Source organism: Stylophora pistillata, chromosome 12 (assembly GCF_964205215.1).
Source record: "Stylophora pistillata chromosome 12, jaStyPist1.2, whole genome shotgun sequence".
Classification (NCBI taxonomy): domain Eukaryota; kingdom Metazoa; phylum Cnidaria; class Anthozoa; order Scleractinia; family Pocilloporidae; genus Stylophora; species Stylophora pistillata.
Genome location: NC_142530.1, coordinates 18,391,683 through 18,408,617, shown reverse-complemented (window position 1 = coordinate 18,408,617; position 16,935 = coordinate 18,391,683). Strand labels below are relative to the sequence as shown.

The following is a 16,935-nucleotide window of genomic DNA, read 5'->3' as shown; positions in this document are numbered from 1 at the left end:
AACGAGGCGCGTAGCGCCGAGTTGGCTATAATCATCTCATATCCAACAAGCGCGAGTGGAATAATTGTTTTATTAAAAACGCCCTCAAGAAATTATTATTTTGTAAGAAGAAACTGGATTTTTTAGCTCCCTTTTGATTTTAAGCTGACGCGTACGCTTACCATAGTTGTAGATTATGGTATATTGGCTGATATACCATAATGGCTAAGCCAATAAAAAGTCTTGAATTGCATTATCCAATGATCCAGTTTTTAATAATCACTGTTATACGACGATGAACTCGACGATGAAACTTTTCTTCTGTGACTCTCCCTAATCTCTTCGAATCGAAAATCGCTTCGGAGAACTGGGGCGAATCGAAACGCGGAACTGCTCATTTCCCACGAGGCAGTTCGCGTTACGGATGCTGCTTTCAATGCTTTCAAGATGGCTGTGAGTAACCAGCAAAGTATGGATACGGGCTCAATTTCTAGCCGTGTAGACGTGGATAGCCCACCGTTTTCACGTATTTTCATAGTCTGCAGTAAGAAGCATTCGTCGGAAGACATGAGAGCCGCATTTGAGCAATTTGGCTATATTGAAGACATCTGGGTTGTCAAAGACAAGCAGACTAAAGAAAATCGTGGCGTCTGTTACATAAAGTTCGCCAAAGCATCTTCGGCCGCGCGAGCTTGCGAAGAAATGGATGGGAAAATTATTGGAGACGATCCTAAACCGATCAAGGTACGTTTTGATTTTGGCAGACTCTGATTTCAAACAAATTATCTTATGTCGCCTTATGTTGAAGTTTGTATTGAAGTTTGTTCTAGTGTAAGCATTCTAACAACCCACTGCTAATTACAAAATTCCATGTGCTAGAGCTTTAAAAACCTGTTCAGTGGGAAATTTCGAAGCGTTTTTTCTTCGTGTTACGGCTTTTAAGATGCATCTATAGCTGAAGTTGTGTCTTCCTCGGGTTTTTATAGTTTCGAATTCAGTAATATATTTTCCCTGCCAGAAATTGTGATGGATCAGAGCAAGAAAAGCAGAGTTATTGTCTAAATCGAATGCTTTCACAAGCTTTCAATTATTTATATTATATGACCACTTTTTTGCTATAAGTTAGGAAACAGTACGGCTAGGCCTATGTAAAAACGTATCTATTTGGAGAGATCTTCGGTGATTGCCTTGTTTGATGAGAATCTCTTCCGTAAAATTGGTTTTGAAGCGTACTGTTTTTTTTATATCACCCAAAACATCTCTGTAGGGTGTTCCAACGTGGATAAATGGAAAACATGTACCTTTAAAACATGAATATTTCACGATCCCCTATTAACTTCATAATTGGCCAAAGATTATCATATACTTATCGCAAACTTTCTTATCAAGAATTGTAGAGAGACACAAACGTAATCCCTTCTTGGCAACTTTAATTGCGTTTACACAGTCTTGAGTTACATTTTGGATTTTTTGCAAAATGCCCCCACCAACTCCAAGGGCTCTTTGTTCATCTCACTAAGAGAAAGTTGTTAAAAATTGATAGGAAATAGCTTGTTCTTGCTTTGGTGTTTGTTTAGTGACTTGAAATCCTAATGAGGTGAAGCTTCTCAAACTAATTTTTCCTTATTTTTCACAATGAATTTTTGATGGGTGCATTAAAAATGTCTGCAACACTAATTTAAAGGTTTTCTCCCAAGATAATTTTTATCCTTTCAATCTTTGAAAAGCTGAGTTTTTTTTTTGTTTGAAAGGTGCTACTTTGAAAGGTTATTTGTTATGTAAACATAACAGAACATTTTTTCCCATAGTAGGACAAGGTTTTTAAAAGGTTCTCACTTCCCTTAAGGCTTCAATGAGAGTCAATTAAGTTTATATCACAAATTGCCACTTCTGCTGTAAGTCCAGGTTTTGTTCCTGACGTGGAAAAAAATAAAATTACTCTATGGGTGTTGGGAAATTACACTAGTGTCACTGAATTTGTAGATGGCACCCAACAGTGGTTATTTTTTTTTCCCTTCATGCATGTTTGATTGCAAACTATTAGTTTGTTATGGAAACCTATATGAAAATATTGTAATATTAAACTTGTAAACTAATTTTGTACTTGAAGTATTTTGTGTACTTGTACCACAATTGTAGGTGAATACAGATAACTAGCATTTTTTAGCTCAATTTCAAATATTTCTTTCAACAAAAGAGGAGGTTCTGTAAATGATGTTGAAGAGAGAGGATTGTAATGTGGCTTCCACCCAAGGGTCTCACAGTATTTCTCATTGGCCAGTTTTTCTTCATTATTTGGTTTGCATCAAGTTTCTCCAAATTCTTATTAATCAGTATGCCAGTAAGATCAAAATCATTATTTCTCTCAGTGACATTGGTTCTTTTCCTAAAATCACTTTCAACTCTTGGTTCATTCAAAGATTAAGTGAACTTTTTCATGGCATAGTTCATTAGCCCTCAAACAACAGTTTTAGACTTTACAGTGCATTGAAAATTGTATTTTGAATTTAATTGGGATCAGAGAAAAGAGTTTTAATAGATGGATGTGATATGTACCCTGTGTAAAATAAGAATAATTTATGTGCTATCACAACTCAATAGCTTGGCGGGTGCCCTTCGTATGAGACAAAAGATCAGGGCTGTCGCTAAGAACCAACTGCTGGCAAAATTTGCAGAATGAAAAAAACTGTGACTGGTGGCTAGATTTTTGGTTGGCAATTACTTGATACAACACAATGGGCCTTTCTGAGTTTGCAGGGTTTTCCTTTTCAAAGAAAGTTGAAGTCGGATGAAAGGGAAGCAGGCAGAGACAATTTGGGTGTGTAGTGCCCAACCTGAGTGCCAAAGGTGCGAACAACTAGGGGGGTCCGGGGGCATGCCCCACCCCGTGGGAAATTTTGAAAATTTGAGTGCTCTGAGGTGCAATCTGGTGCATTTTGGGTGCTTAAATTAAGGAAATGAACAGGCTTAACAACACAAGAAATGACAATGTATTTGATAAAATGCAGCCCTTTTCTGGCACGTTTATTGGTAATACCGGGCACATTACTTGTAAATATTAATGTAAAACAACACTCAAATCAATCTGAAGAATTTCACATAAAGATATATTGACACAGAAATCAAAGGTAAACAAAAACACAAACACCACAGAAAAATTTAATATTTTGCAATTGCATCCTGCATGATCGGCTGAGACTTACTTTACTTCGGACTTGACCCAAGATAATATTTGTGATGCTTTGGCTTAGTGAGAATAAGTAGTTCCTAGTTAAAGTATATCTGTTCTAACTAACACAGTTAAAAAGCAGATAAATCAAGAAGATAATTGACCTTTCAAATAGTAATTTATTTAAATGCAAAAATTGAATAATTTACATATCTTTAAGCTCAAAGGGATGCCAGTGATGCATGACTTGACCGCACAAACTTGTACTGAATGTCACGTATCAGTACACGTGTAAAAATTCTTCTTCGTTTTTTGCTGAAATATGTACTTTTCATCGACTTCCATTTCTTATACGTCACTGTCAGACAACATACAAAGTGTTTATTATTTATGTAAAATATCTTAAATTATATAACAGCAAGGACTCTTTTAGTTGCCGGTGACGGAGCTGTTCGCAGGCAGCAAAAATCGCCGGTCGCCAGCCGAAAAGGAAAACCCTGAGTTTGCACGCTTACTATCGTTTGAATTTCTTAGTTACAACCCTGATGGATACTTGTGGCTAGAGATAAGCAACGTCCACTGTAAAAAAAAAAAGGCAAATGTTTGAAACTGCTATTAAAAAAAGAAAGTAAGTTTTCACAATCTGTCACAATGATTTTTAGAAAAGGATGCAAACTTAACTAAGAGGTACACATTCTTTTGAGAGTGTTTTGCACAGATTTAATCAATCTGTCACTTGCATAAGTAAACTGGCCTTCTAGATTTCCAGAATTCAACCTTTTTGCTTCTCACCTAACAAATCATTTTTTATTCTTTTGTTTTACTAGGCGATGATTGCCCAGTCGAAGTGTTCCGGCTCTAAAACAGATTTTCATGATGAAACAGCGCTGACCCGTTTATTCATAATCTGTCCCAAAGAGTACACAGAGGATAACTTGCGTCAAAAATTCCAGGACTTTGGAGAGATAGAGTATGTCCAAATTGTGCGCGACCATAAAACTGGTGAAAACAAAGGCTTTGGCTATGTTAAGTTCAAGAAGTCATCCGCAGCAGCTGTTGCACTTGAGAACTGTGACAAGACCTTGAAAGCTGTTTGGGCTGAGCCCAAATCGGCTAAAATTGCTAGAAATGCAGCAGCTGCAGCAGCAGCCATGCAATCCACATTAATCCCACCCAATCCATTTCTAGAGGTGAATAATTACCCCCAAGCTGCGGCAGCGCCAGTCAGCAGCCATGCAGTCAGCATGAATGTGAATAATGCTGCATCACTTCAGGGAGTTGGGGATCACTATGGTACACAAAACCCCGCTGCAGCAGTTGCAGAGTCTATTACAACATCACATACCCCCACCAGGCTGTTTGTTAAAGTTTCCCCTGAGGTAGGGCCTGCGCAACTGTCACGCTTGTTTGACATCATTCCTGGTATGCAGATGTGCGATTTGAAGCAAAATTATAGCACTGGAGAATCCAAGGGCTTTGCTTATGTCACATACAACTCTGTCGGATCTGCAATCTATGCTAAGGAAAAACTCAATGGGTTTGAATACCCATTGCGCTCAAAGCTTTTGGTCAAATATGCAGAAGATCCTCCTGGGATGCGAAGTAATGGTACAGGACAGGGTAGTGATACAGCTTTTCAGATTCAGTCATATGGCTCTAAACCATTACTCACTGTTGGCCCCTATGCAGTGGACTCTACTACTGTCTACACTTCAGCAGCTCTTCCAGCACCATCTCCTTTGGCCAATCCCACCTCTGAGGTTGTTTCAAGACTGTTTATTGTGTGTCAACCCGCCCCGCCACCAGAAAATGCCCTGAAGGATGTCTTCAGCAGGTTTGGGAACCTGATTGATGTGTGGATGATGAAAGATCGTAACTTTGGTTATGCCAAGTTTGCAAGTAAGGAGTCTGCCGATGCAGCCATTGAAGGAATGCATGGTCATGAGGTTCTTGGGATGAAGTTAAAGGTGATGCATGCTGATCCACCTAAGTCTGAAGCATCCAGAAAAAGACCGCGCACATGATGTTGGAACAGCAGAATTACACAACTAGTATTTTCATCCTCACAGATTAATGTACCAAAGGTAATGTAAAACTTGTTTCTTCATGTTTATTTCCTATGCAAGACACCCCTTGTGGTTTATGTCATGTGGCAACAGACTTGTAAAACTGAGTTAAAACAACATTGAGCACAGATAGCGAGCTTTTCCTCACATCCAAGCACACATGTTCCACTGCCACTGGAAATGCTTTGTTTGACAATGGGAAAGACATTGGACTTGATGGACTGGGTTACAGACATCAAGAACTATATTACAGGGAACTTGACTATACATCACATGTCGTATGGAACTTATGGACTGAACATCACTGGAAACATGGGACATACAGACTGCATCAAGAAAGATATGGTTCTTGGGGACTGTACTTCACAGGACAATGACTGCAAGACTCAACATCAACCAAAGTTTTGGAACTGTTTATATAATATAGTACTGGTAGGAAGGATATTTTGGGGTAGGAGTACATGAATTGTAAAGCACATCACAATGTGAAGGAGTTACAGTGGCATAGTTATGAAACTGAGTTGACCTAGAATCTTTGAGCTCTATGCTTGAGGTGACTGAACACAGTTTTCGCATGCACTTTTGCTGATGCAATTTAGCATGCACTCAAGGATTGCAAAAAAACAAACATGCCGTCAACAAAGCGGTCATTTCATTTACTCAACATGTACAATACTATCAGTGCTATTTTTCACTACATAGTTAGCTCAGTGTATCTTTTATTACAAAGATATGTTGGAAAAGTTAATGGTACAAAGAACCCAGCAATTCTCAGCTTTTCGTTGTTACTGAAAGAAACCAGTTAAATGCAGCGCATGTGTAGTAAGTAAAAAAAATTGTGATTGAATGGAAAATTGCTTTCTCGGAAATATTCCTAGTTCTTGAGAACTACTCATTAGAATTTCACGAAATTTGGCATGAAAATACTTTAGGAAATAAGTAAACGGAGTATTGAAAAATTGATTTTAAACAAAGGAAATTCTAGATAATCGAGTGAACCTTCAACAAGGGATAATCAAAGATCTCTCTGTTAAATTGTTAGCAAAATGGTGTTAACTTGTGAGCATAGTTACAAGCTCATTGCATGCAAATTATAAAGAAAATCTAATGACTAGATTTTCTACAAAGAAACAAAACCGATTTTAATTGCCTATTTATGTCTATTCATATCACCATGGCAATGGCACACACGTCAGCTTAACTATCAAAAAAACAAAGTTTGTGTTGTTAGTTTGCTTGCTGCCAGTTTTGGCGACCAAGAGATCGAGGGTTTTTAGAGAAAATGGTGAAAGAAACAAAGGTATCAAAAACTGTGTTCAGCCACCTTAAGATATGAACTTCTTTCAACCAAACATCAGTATGCATATTCTCCATACGATTCCATATAAATTCCTCTGGTACTGACAATGTGACTTTGTTTATTGGTCGGTAATCATTCTTGATTCTCACCATCTACATTTTTTATTTTAAGATAATGTCAGGAGAAATAATATGTTACTCACTCTTAGGGATTAAGGAGTAAAGATGGGTCTGTCTTTAATTTTAAACTAATAGGAACTTGGTAGTCTGGTTATGGTTGAAATTTGTTCATGAGCAGTTTTGACTGTTTCGGTGGGTTTTGAGTTGCTTTCGTGTACATCTATGCATTTTTTCCATAAATGACCATACAGAAAGTCTGTTCACAGAATCTTTTCGTTAAGACTCTTTTCACTGCTTTCAAAGAACATGTTTTGATCAGCATTTACCTTGAGATGGGGTTACTAGTATGTCCATGCAATAAACATTGCTTCTTAAGTTTCCCAAGTTGTGCACATTTAGGATGCTGAACAAAGCCAAAGATCTTAAGTTACTTGTACGCTAAGAAAATTCCGTCGCATTCTGCATTTGTTTAATCGAATGCGTTAGTAATTTTTCCCTTTCTGCTCTTTCATTTTTTATGATTAATTTTATCTCTTCCAAATTATTAAGGTATAAAAGAATGAATGATCAAAGATATTATGTATTTTAGGTACTAATTCGACAATTTCAATCTTGTTCATCTTTAATCACAGAACACATGAAATATGGTGTTTTCGCTCATAGGTTTGTACAAGAATGCAGGAAATTCAGCAGTGTTTTACAGATTGAGTTTTTGATGTAAATCTTTAGTTGAGTTCCTTAACGGATTTGGTATTCAAAAGTAAGATAAATTATTTGCAAGTTTGTTTTAGTTTATTGAGGAAAAAGAGAAGGAGCAACTCAGTAAGTTGGCGTTGTGTATGGTTTGTTTCGTTGCTTCATGTTTGACGGTGACCGAGACAATGCAGGTCGTTAGAGTAGAAACATGTTCATGTGGTTAAAAACAAAACAAAAAAAAAAACAAAACAAACAAAAAAAAAACAGATATTAACCGCGTCATAGTTGTAAAATTATGGTTTTAAGAAGGTGACGTTTTCGTAGTTCACAAGAAGGTTATTGTCTAGGTGCAAAAAAATAACATCAAAAATATGTTTTACGTGTTGTACGCACCAGAGTTGTCTTCAAGGATTAATTGTTAAAATGTGTCTTACGTTTACAGGGTTATCATTAGTATAACATGGCTAAATAAATTTTATTGTTGTGTTTTACTGGTAAAATTTGAGGAAATCAAAACGATTTTGAGGCTTTTCACATCTTAGACCACATTTACAACCATCCACACCCTAAGATCAGTAGGCATATTCTCCATAATATTCTCCATGCATCTCCCTAAATGCTGACAAGGAGAATTTGTTTAACAATCAAGAGCTTCTTTAGTCGGTGATCATTTCCTTTATTCTCATGACGGTAATGTTTGATTCAGGGGTGATGTTGTATTTAAATGGTTAAGTCTTCGATACCTATGACAAAATAATCACTTTCCGTCTGGCTTTCCCTGAGAGATAAACTCGCTTACTCGATTTGGCGCATTTAGTCGCTCGGTTCAGTCTTGCCGACCGTTTAGATGCTGATGTATGGAGAGGGGTGATGTTGGCCGCTGGATCATTTGCGTTTAGACTACCTCTCAAGTGATTTCCACGCAACGAATACCAAATTAACTTATGTGCCAAAGATAATTAGCAGTAAAAGCCCACGAGTGCCCAAGACGAAACGAAGTTTTTCAGGTTTGCAGTTTAACCGGTCGAGAGGAGCAATGAACAAACACAGTGAAGCAAGTTTTTTTTTTAATGTGTTTCTTTAAAAACCCTTGCTTCCAGCTACCGCAGAATGTACCGAAAACCAATGAAATGACGCGCGTGATTAGTGCCATTACAGGCATAAATAGACTGACCCATTATATCTCATAAACGAGTACGGTGACCCATGAAAAAGATTTCATTGTATTTTCAAAACTAGGAAAGTTTGAAAAATGTTCGATAACTTTTTTTTTTCTGAGGAATCACCTTGAGGGGCTGTGTGACTCTTCTTCATCGTGAGGGATTTAGTACAAATATTTTCAAGTTTGTAATTTACAATCTGTTGAGATATCCATCCGTTATCATCCTTGTTCCTTTGTGTTTTATTTCTCTTTTTGTTGCCTTATTCTCGCGTTTTTCTAACACAGAGGGCAGCATGGTCGAGTGGTCAGCGTGTCGGACTTGCGATCCGCCGCTCCCGGGTTCAAGTCCCGCCCTGGCCACTACCTGGATTTGTTTCACGGTAGCCCCGAGTTTCAAATCCTCGGCCATGCTTGTAATATAGCCAACTGGTTTGCCTTCGGCCAGTTCGGATTCTTAGTAATGTTATTTTCAATTTGAAATATTTGTTTCAGTTGTTTGGTGGAAAACCTGTAAATTAGCTTCTAGCTAAGTGTTTCTCCACGTTAAAAACTGTTTATTATTATTATTATTATTATTATTATTATTATTATTTTATTACATGAGAGAATCTCATATTCTTGAGGATGGGATGGACGGCAGCCTTCAATCCAGGTGCTCCTCCCTTAGCTATTCCTAATTTGCTCTGCTCTTGATGTTAAAAAAGAGAGAGACATTTCAATGAATTGAATTCAGCTGATGTTGCTTTCTTTGTCTTCCCAGCAAAAGAGAAAAAAAGCCGTGTTCTGGAAGGATTTGTCGCAAGCGGAAAGACACCAAAAAAGCCGCATACTTTGCTTTGCCTACAAATCGGAAATCTCCCTTCTAGATTCTTATCTGAACAAAACTGTTAACTGACGAAGATGACGGCTCCTACGAATCGAAAAGAATGAGAAGTAGTACAAGTGATACAACTCCTTCTTTTGGAGTTTATGTTTGTGGATAATCTAAATGGATTCGTCGTCAAGAAAAGCGCTTGGATATATGTCTTGGATAAACGGAAGAATAGTTGAACTGTTAGATCAGTTTTCAATCGAGAGTCGGTGTCGCGGAACCAAAACTAAAGTAATCACAACATCCAATCAGAGAACAAAGGTTGACATCATCAACAACCAATGAGAACTCAAAGTAGAAACAGGCAACCTGTTTGTAGCGCGGGAAAACGCATGCAACCAAGTTGGGAATTGTTTTACTTTTGCATTTGATTGGTCGAAATGGTAGCACGAGTTTCGAAGTGAAGCAAAACTAAAGCAATCCAGATTCCCTTACGAGGCTCAATTGCCGACTGAGGACAGCTAATTGGATCACTTTCCAATCGGTCGTGAAAATAGAATAAAAAAAGAATAAAAAATATTGGAAATTATACATATATATTTTGAAGTGCTGATTACAAAATCTATTTAAATTCCTTGTCCTTCTGGACCGGGTCGTTCAAAGCTGAGTTAAGATAACCAAGGGTTAGTGTGAAATTTGATATCAGGTCTGAAAGCTTTCAAAGAAGATTCAGCTTAATTCCATTTGTCTACAATTTGGTGATTGGATGTTCTATAGAGCAGGGGTGGATCTAGGAATTTTTGAGGGGGGGGGGTCCAAACTCTGGTTCAGAAAAGACTGTTGGACTCTTTTGAGGCAAATTACTTCTCCGCCACACCCCCTTCCGCCAGTCGCGGTTGCACGTTATAATTCCTTGGCCGCTTACCGTTTACTTGGATTCATTAAAAAAATCAGCCCGTTAAAAAGTAATATATGATCCTGTCGATGTAATAATTTCAGTCTCAAAGTTGTAAACGTCAGGTCTGATGGGGGGGTCCGGACCCCCCGAACCTCCCCCTGGATCAGCCACTGTAGAGAATTGGAAAAATTATCCCAAAATGGCTTTTGATTTGAGAAATATAGAAACCTGGATTAAAATTTAACTCTGGGTTAGTGCTAATCAGCCTTTGAACAACCGGGCCCCGGTTAATAAAGAAACGAAGTAAGGGTGACACCCTATTTTGATTGGTCTCGTTGTTAAACCCTTTTATTATATCGGGTACAAAGACGTTTTGCTCTTTGTTTGCCATATCATCCCCAAGGGGTTCGGTTATGTCCATCCGCGGTTCTTGGCCTTACAACCTTGACTCTCTAAAAGCGACGGATTATGTACATTCCTAAGCGCGATGTTCTTTTCCAGGATTTACTCTATAATTTACTTTATCTCGACTTAGTCCAGTCTGGACGGGAAGTTTTTAACGTCTCCGCTGGCCCATCCACTCGCGGGCTCTCCTGACCCAGACTCCCCTTCGCCGGAGCCCACTTGGTTGATTGAGTTTCCAGATTTAATCGGTTCGAGCCCAAGATCCAGCGGTTTCATCTCGCACATGAAAATCATTGGACCGATCGTCGGGTTGACACAGAGTTCGTCGTTCCACCGCATGGCCTTATCGCCTTTCCAGATGTAAATATGGCCGCAGTTTTCGCCTCGTCCGTGGAGGTTGTTCGGTTCTTCCGTTGCCCAATTGGAGTACAGGATTGGAGGAGGGGTGTGCACCCAGGCAAACTGCTCACTCGATGAGCCACGTAGTAAGCCTATCCACATGTACCTTGGGACAACGAGAAAATTAATCAGTGAATGCTTTCTTCAGGTGACTCGCAGCCCTCATCATCTGAGAACAGTTTAGCGAGACGGTCTTTATCTTATAAGAAATTCAGCGTGGTTTACGTGAGGTTTCGGACTGATTTCTCAATCTTCATGAAGGAAATTTGAACTCATAAACCGAGCTGTGGTTTCCAGCATGTGAGTTGCACAAACCGAAACCTTGAGAACTTGTCTCAGTTGCCTCCCTATACAAACACAACCGACAATCGTTCACATCGTTCTTAACGTCACAGTTCTGTATGAATTTTGAAATGTAAGGTTTTACATACTTTTTATTGCCAGCTTTGTAATGTGCCAGTGTGTACACGAAATGGTTTTCCTCTGGAGATTCGATCTTGACCAGGTCTCCTCCGTGCTCTCGACAAACCTGTCTGGCTTGATTCCACTGGTTTGTCAACCGGTTGAACAACAAATAACACGATGAGTGAAATCCCGTCCATCCTTGTGGGCAGATCCCAGCTGTAGGAGAGAAAATAATATTTGGGAAACGAGTCAGTCTGAGTAAGAACGTGCTTTTAACGACCCTTTTGGTAGGTCTACCTTGTTTGACTGACAATTCAGCTAAAGGATGTCAGCAAAAACAGAAGGATGTCATCAAAAGATAAGCAAGCAGCATTAGAATTGGAAATTGTCACCAGGGATGATTAAGTTTCTCGTTTTTCTTTTGTAGTAGTTGTTGTTGTTGTTGTTTTTTTAATTTAAAAACTGACATCAATAGATGGGAAACATTTTTAAGCGAGGAGGTAGATCGAAGATAGGAAATCAAACCGCAAACGAATGCGCCTTCATTCTAAGAAGAGGCGTCAATTTTTACGCCGAAGGACTAATCGTTTAGACGTTTGAAAGCTAACGGCTAACCCATTGATATCCTCTAAGAAGTGGTCGATAGACTATCAGACTAACGGAGAGACACAAACGTAGGCAAATACACAGACAACAGACAGGTAGACAGCCGCAGACACACAAAAACAGATTGGACTAAATACAGTTAGACGATACAGTGATAAAATATACCTGTAATAGTATTTGCAACAACCTCGACTTCACGTTGAGTCAGTGCCCTGTCGTAGACTTGCATCCGGGATATCCGACCTTTAAAATAGTTCCCATCCTTCGCAGCGCGCGCACCCATCCTCACATTCCACGATGTTGACAGACCTCCAATCGTTGTTCCAATATTTCTCTGACTGCTTACACGTCCATTCACCCAGAGCTTAGCAATGCCACTGGTGTGGTCGTAAGACATCCCCACATAACTCCAGACGTTTTCTTTAAACGGCAGCGCGCTAACTAAACACATCCTACAACCACCATCGTCCTCAATAAATTTAGCGGTGAGGAAACGTTTTGAATTGATCCACAAACTAACACCCCACCCCTGCGGATTGTAGTTAAATATAGGTCCACCTTTAGACTCGACATAAACCCAGGCAAGAAGAGTTATGGAATACTTTGCAGTCAGTGCACCTGTGTTTGGAAATTCAATGAAGCTGTTGCTCTTCCCAGAAAACTGGTACGAGCCTTGAGGATGTCCATCCGGTCCTGGGGTGAGTCGAACCCCGTGCGCATTGCCGTTGGGATTGCTCCGTCCGCTGACGTCCCAAGTTTTGTATTTTCCATTGAGGGGGTATAGAGCTATGGGTACGGGAATATTGACCGACGTATCTAAAAAGCAAGATTCAAATAAAAGAATGAAGAGGAGAAGACACAAGATTATTAACAGTAAATAAAGCAAATATTTTAACCAGTGGGGGGTTAACGGTCGGTCTTATAGCCAGCGTTGCTAGCAGTTTTTTTTTTTTTTAACACTCCATGAATATGAGCAGCTTCGCCGCTCTGTAAAACGTTTACGAAACAGCCAGGCTCACAGACTACAGATCACGTGGTCTGATCTTTAGCGGACGACGATAGTCTCAAATGTTTCAACAACTTGAGAGATTGTTAGCATTATGAGGATTTGCTAGAAGTCGGTTCTCTAACGTGATAGTTCGCTGAAGCCTATTTATATATATAGAACCTGAACACAAAAACCACTCATCTGAGTTACCTTGTGTCGTGGGCACAACAGAGTCCACTTCGATCACTTCCAGGTCTGGTTTAGTGGTCGATTTAACAGTCTTCCTCTCTGTGGGTTTTTTGGTTTCTTGCGAGCGAGCTGTCACCGGTCTTTCTGAAGGCATATGCACGTTGTTTTGCAGTAACAGTTGAGAGGTCCAGTTAGCTAGCATGTTGTTTATCAAAGCTACCGATAAAAAAAAAAATCACATTAAAACGAATAAAGCACTTAAATCAAGTGTTGATGTATTTAGCACCTCTATCCAGTTTGGCGTCACTAAAATTATACATCCTTAATCAAAAGCGTAAATAGGACGGAAATTAGTTTCACCTCAACTGGAAGGAAGCTAAATAGTCGGCTATTTACAAAGTGTAGAAGAGGAGTTGAGGTCGCCCGGTCTACCGAGGTAAAAATACAATTGGTTAGGATGGCCGGTAATGGAACCACCAAATTTATAACCAGGTCCTTTTAACGGATCGACCACGCCACCTCCATTAGGTGAAAACAAAAGGAGCCAAAAGAAATATAAAGAAGAATCAGTGTTAAAGGTCCTATAATGAAAAGTGGATTAAAGGAATACACTAATATGCGAGTAAAGGCAAAACTTTACAAGCTTTTTGCTTTAATTTACGGTTTTGTTATACCTTTTGTTCAGTTTTTCAGTCTACATAGCTTCTTCGGAATTCTGAGATTCTTCGTCAATGACAATCGGTCGGAATCTATCTCTCTCTTGGTTTTGCATGTGTTTTTCTCCCTTACATCTTTGACAGAGAATAGAAGAGTTAAGAGAGAGGAAATTTGGCAGCGATTCAGGGGTAGATGTGACTTGAGAAGTTTACCTTTACGCCGGAGGGTTCATCGGCGAACTTCTTTCATAGCCACGGCCCTCCGGAATGCAAACTGAAAACTCTCCTAAAAAAACTACGGTGTGCAAAGTGATTGGTAATGACAGTTGGCTTGATTGATTCGAAAAACAGGCAAAGATTTTCCTTCTGCTTTCGTTAATACGAGGCCAAAGAGTGGTCATGTAATTCCTTGGTTTATATTTCGCATTATTCCTATTACTCTTTCTCCCAAACGGCGAGTGACTACTGAGTTCGGTTTGCGTGTCTATCAGAGTTTCGGTACGCGGTGTCTTGACAGGCTACAAAAAACCGTGAGCGATAACTCACTGAACTCTGACATCAAACACGCGATAAACGGCTGATAAAAAGCTGCGTTTGTTTTATGACAGGTTGAGGCGGCAAAACTTGTTTCCTTCGTGTTTTAAGAGCGGTTTTAATTGCCGTAGCTTTCAATTGGAGCAAATCTTTTTCACAGGTTTTCCTTTTAATTTGTTCCGCACAATCGTGGAACAAAAGCAAAGCCGCGCGCCACGACAATTGTGGCGCGGGAACAGCTAATCTTATCGTTTTCAGATTTTAATGACTTAAACAGCATTCTTGAATCTGTTTAAAAGCCAAAAATACTGCAAAGACGGTCGAAAGAATGATCTAAGTTATACCTCTCTAGAAAAAAGGAAAAATATGTGCAACCAATAAAACAAAAGACATGCAAATCGATCATTTGATTGCATGGGGGAAGGTTAAGGAAAACATTGAATCTCTACACGGGCAGAGAGCAAATCTAATATAGCGAGTAACAGCTTGATACAACGAGTGACAGACTGAAATGCTAGCAAAAAAGCCCTGTGTGGGAAGGAAACAAACTAAAGCACGCTGCTCGTTTAAGTGGCTCGAGACACCTGTTTTCAATTAGGATTCCGTGTTCGGAGAAAAGTACCCGTGATCTCAGGACTTCGCGACAGTCTTCAACTCAAGCACGCAAGGCAAATAGCAAGATTATAGAACCCCTCCAGGTTTATCGAATAGACGTGACTCGATAATCGCATGAAATTAATATACTGCCTGGGGTATCTATTAAAGATAACAGAAAAATTAGCTAAGCAATTGAGACTGAGAGAATGTTAATGTCTCGCGACACTGCACGGGAGGCAAAACATACTTCAAGACATATTGTTTTCCATTACTTGTATTTCACTATAAGAGGTGATTTTCAAGTTCTCGTATGTTTTGTAACGTCATGAAAACTCACTGCTCTAATCTAATAATGAAACCGCATTCATTCGTGAAACCATTGGATTCCTATTGCAATAGTTTCAGATGAATGAAATCGCATTGCGGGCGTTAAAAACTCGTGAAATCGAAAGCCAAACGGAAACATCTTAATGAAAAAACTCTGCGGGTGAATGTACACATGTTATAGCCACGAGCTCGTCAAAAAAAAATTCATAATTTCTTAAAAAGCAAATCGGAGAATCTGACGTTTGAATTCTTTCTTTTTGCAACAGTTTGTCGTGTTAGCTGTTCAGGTTAAGTCCATGTAGCCTGTTTTATTACCTTATTTTTACTAAAGCTGATTAAAGCTTCGCGGAGACTTCGTAACGCGAGTGTTAAGCAAAGTTATCATGCAGCCATTTGTTTTTTCAGTTAATGTCGATGACATTTTCAACAGCAAATACCTTCGCTTTCGAAAAATACGAATGATGATGCATTTTAAGTGATTCTGAAGCAATTTTCATCACTTGACTGACTTGAACTGTATCTCATCAGGTCTTTGAATGTTGTTGTTGTTGTTTTTTGTTTCATACGTGATCCGATGAAATTTGAAAGTATCAAAATAAAGAAGATTACTATTGGAAGCTCGTTGACAGGTAAAATTCTAAGGATGGACGCTTAACTTCGATTGAATCCGGTATTAAGATAAGAATTTACGGTGTTTTTTTTTTTTTTTTTTTTAATTCAGTCACAAAATACCTCCCTCCTAACAAAAATTATCCAGAGGTGCCACTTTTTTTTCCTTCACCACATGCTTGTTCGTGGCTTTTTTACTTGCCAAATACTACTCCTTGGCCTAAAACAAGGTTCTCTAAGAGAAATTGGAAATTTAAAAAATCCAAACCTAGGCTTACCTTCAATTGTTCTCTGCGTTTGGACATCCCTGTCTTTAGAAAATTTCCTAATTGCACTATTTAGTTTCCTCTTGGTAGCGTTCAGCATTTTGTCCTCGATCAAATCACCCAAGGTACGACTCCATTGTTTCATAAAGTCTTCTAATTGCTCTCGAGAAATGCATTCAGATTTGGAACCTCTTGGAGCATTGTTTGAGAACTGCGAGGTTTTATCTCCGTCCGGGCTGCAATGTGAGGTCTTCAATTCGTCCTTTCCACGAAGGGTAAGAAGAGGGCCCAACAGTACTCCTGCCGCAAACGCAGCACAGATCAGAGCAAACAGTGCAGCATTGCACAACCACGTTTTGTAAGATTTATGAATCATGGCGAGGTCTTTCCCCATTCTGCCGCAAACTGGAGAACGGTACAAACGTGTAAATTCAAATGCGTGAATCGTATACCGCAAACGTGTATATATACATGTATATTTAACTCAAACTGTCATCGTGTATCACAGCGGGTCATGTAATCAATACTCTCTCGTATTTACTTTCTATATTCTGTGCGTGCTTTGTAGAGAGATTGATTATATCACAGATTTAAAAGCCTCATTTTATCTCTTTCCTGAATGTCACTAACTGCCAAGACACTGCCAATTGAACCTTTCGCTCATGCGCAGACTGGATCAAAAGTTTGCCAACTGGAAGGTCATAAAATGCGGGTTTCCTTATCCTCAACCCAACGTTCTCGCGCTCGTTCAGTG

The 16,935-nt window shown here is 39.2% G+C and overlaps 2 protein-coding genes across 3 annotated transcripts; one reads left to right on the top strand and one right to left on the bottom strand.

The window, feature by feature from the left end:
• Nucleotides 1-400: 400 nt before the first annotated feature.
• LOC111331475 (RNA-binding protein 45) lies at nt 401-9,893 on the top strand. Of its 2 annotated transcripts, XR_015994029.1 has the most exons (3): nt 401-723; nt 3,976-5,232; nt 9,252-9,893. XR_015994029.1 is itself a non-coding variant. In XM_088741171.1 (2 exons), exons 1-2 carry the CDS (start codon nt 427-429, stop codon nt 5,170-5,172), a joined length of 1,494 nt encoding a protein of 497 aa, XP_088597297.1. In that variant the 5' UTR covers nt 401-426; the 3' UTR covers nt 5,173-7,829. The 2 variants fall into 2 exon arrangements, 1 of the variants encoding a protein (XP_088597297.1); XM_088741171.1 differs by lacking the exon at nt 9,252-9,893 and having other exon boundaries at nt 3,976-7,829.
• On the bottom strand, nt 9,880-16,655 carry LOC111331506 (uncharacterized). Its single transcript, XM_022936628.2, has 5 exons — nt 16,194-16,655; nt 13,214-13,408; nt 12,181-12,831; nt 11,436-11,625; nt 9,880-11,110 (listed from the first exon to the last, which is right to left on the bottom strand). Exons 1-5 carry the CDS (start codon nt 16,573-16,575, stop codon nt 10,732-10,734), a joined length of 1,797 nt encoding a protein of 598 aa, XP_022792363.2. The 5' UTR covers nt 16,576-16,655; the 3' UTR covers nt 9,880-10,731.
• Between the last annotated feature and the right edge of the window lie 280 nt (nt 16,656-16,935).

Excerpts from the sequence above, each read along its gene's own strand:
- LOC111331475 (XM_088741171.1), top strand. The coding sequence starts at position 427 with ATGGCTGTGAGTAACCAGCAAAGTATGGATACGGGCTCAATTTCTAGC. Across the intron at positions 724-3,975 it reads ACGATCCTAAACCGATCAAG|GCGATGATTGCCCAGTCGAA; the intron begins GTACGTTTTGAT and ends TTGTTTTACTAG.
- LOC111331506 (XM_022936628.2), bottom strand. The coding sequence starts at position 16,575 with ATGGGGAAAGACCTCGCCATGATTCATAAATCTTACAAAACGTGGTTG. Across the intron at positions 11,626-12,180 it reads TGTTGCAAATACTATTACAG|CTGGGATCTGCCCACAAGGA; the intron begins GTATATTTTATC and ends TCTCTCCTACAG. Across the intron at positions 11,111-11,435 it reads TACAAAGCTGGCAATAAAAA|GTACATGTGGATAGGCTTAC; the intron begins GTATGTAAAACC and ends CGTTGTCCCAAG.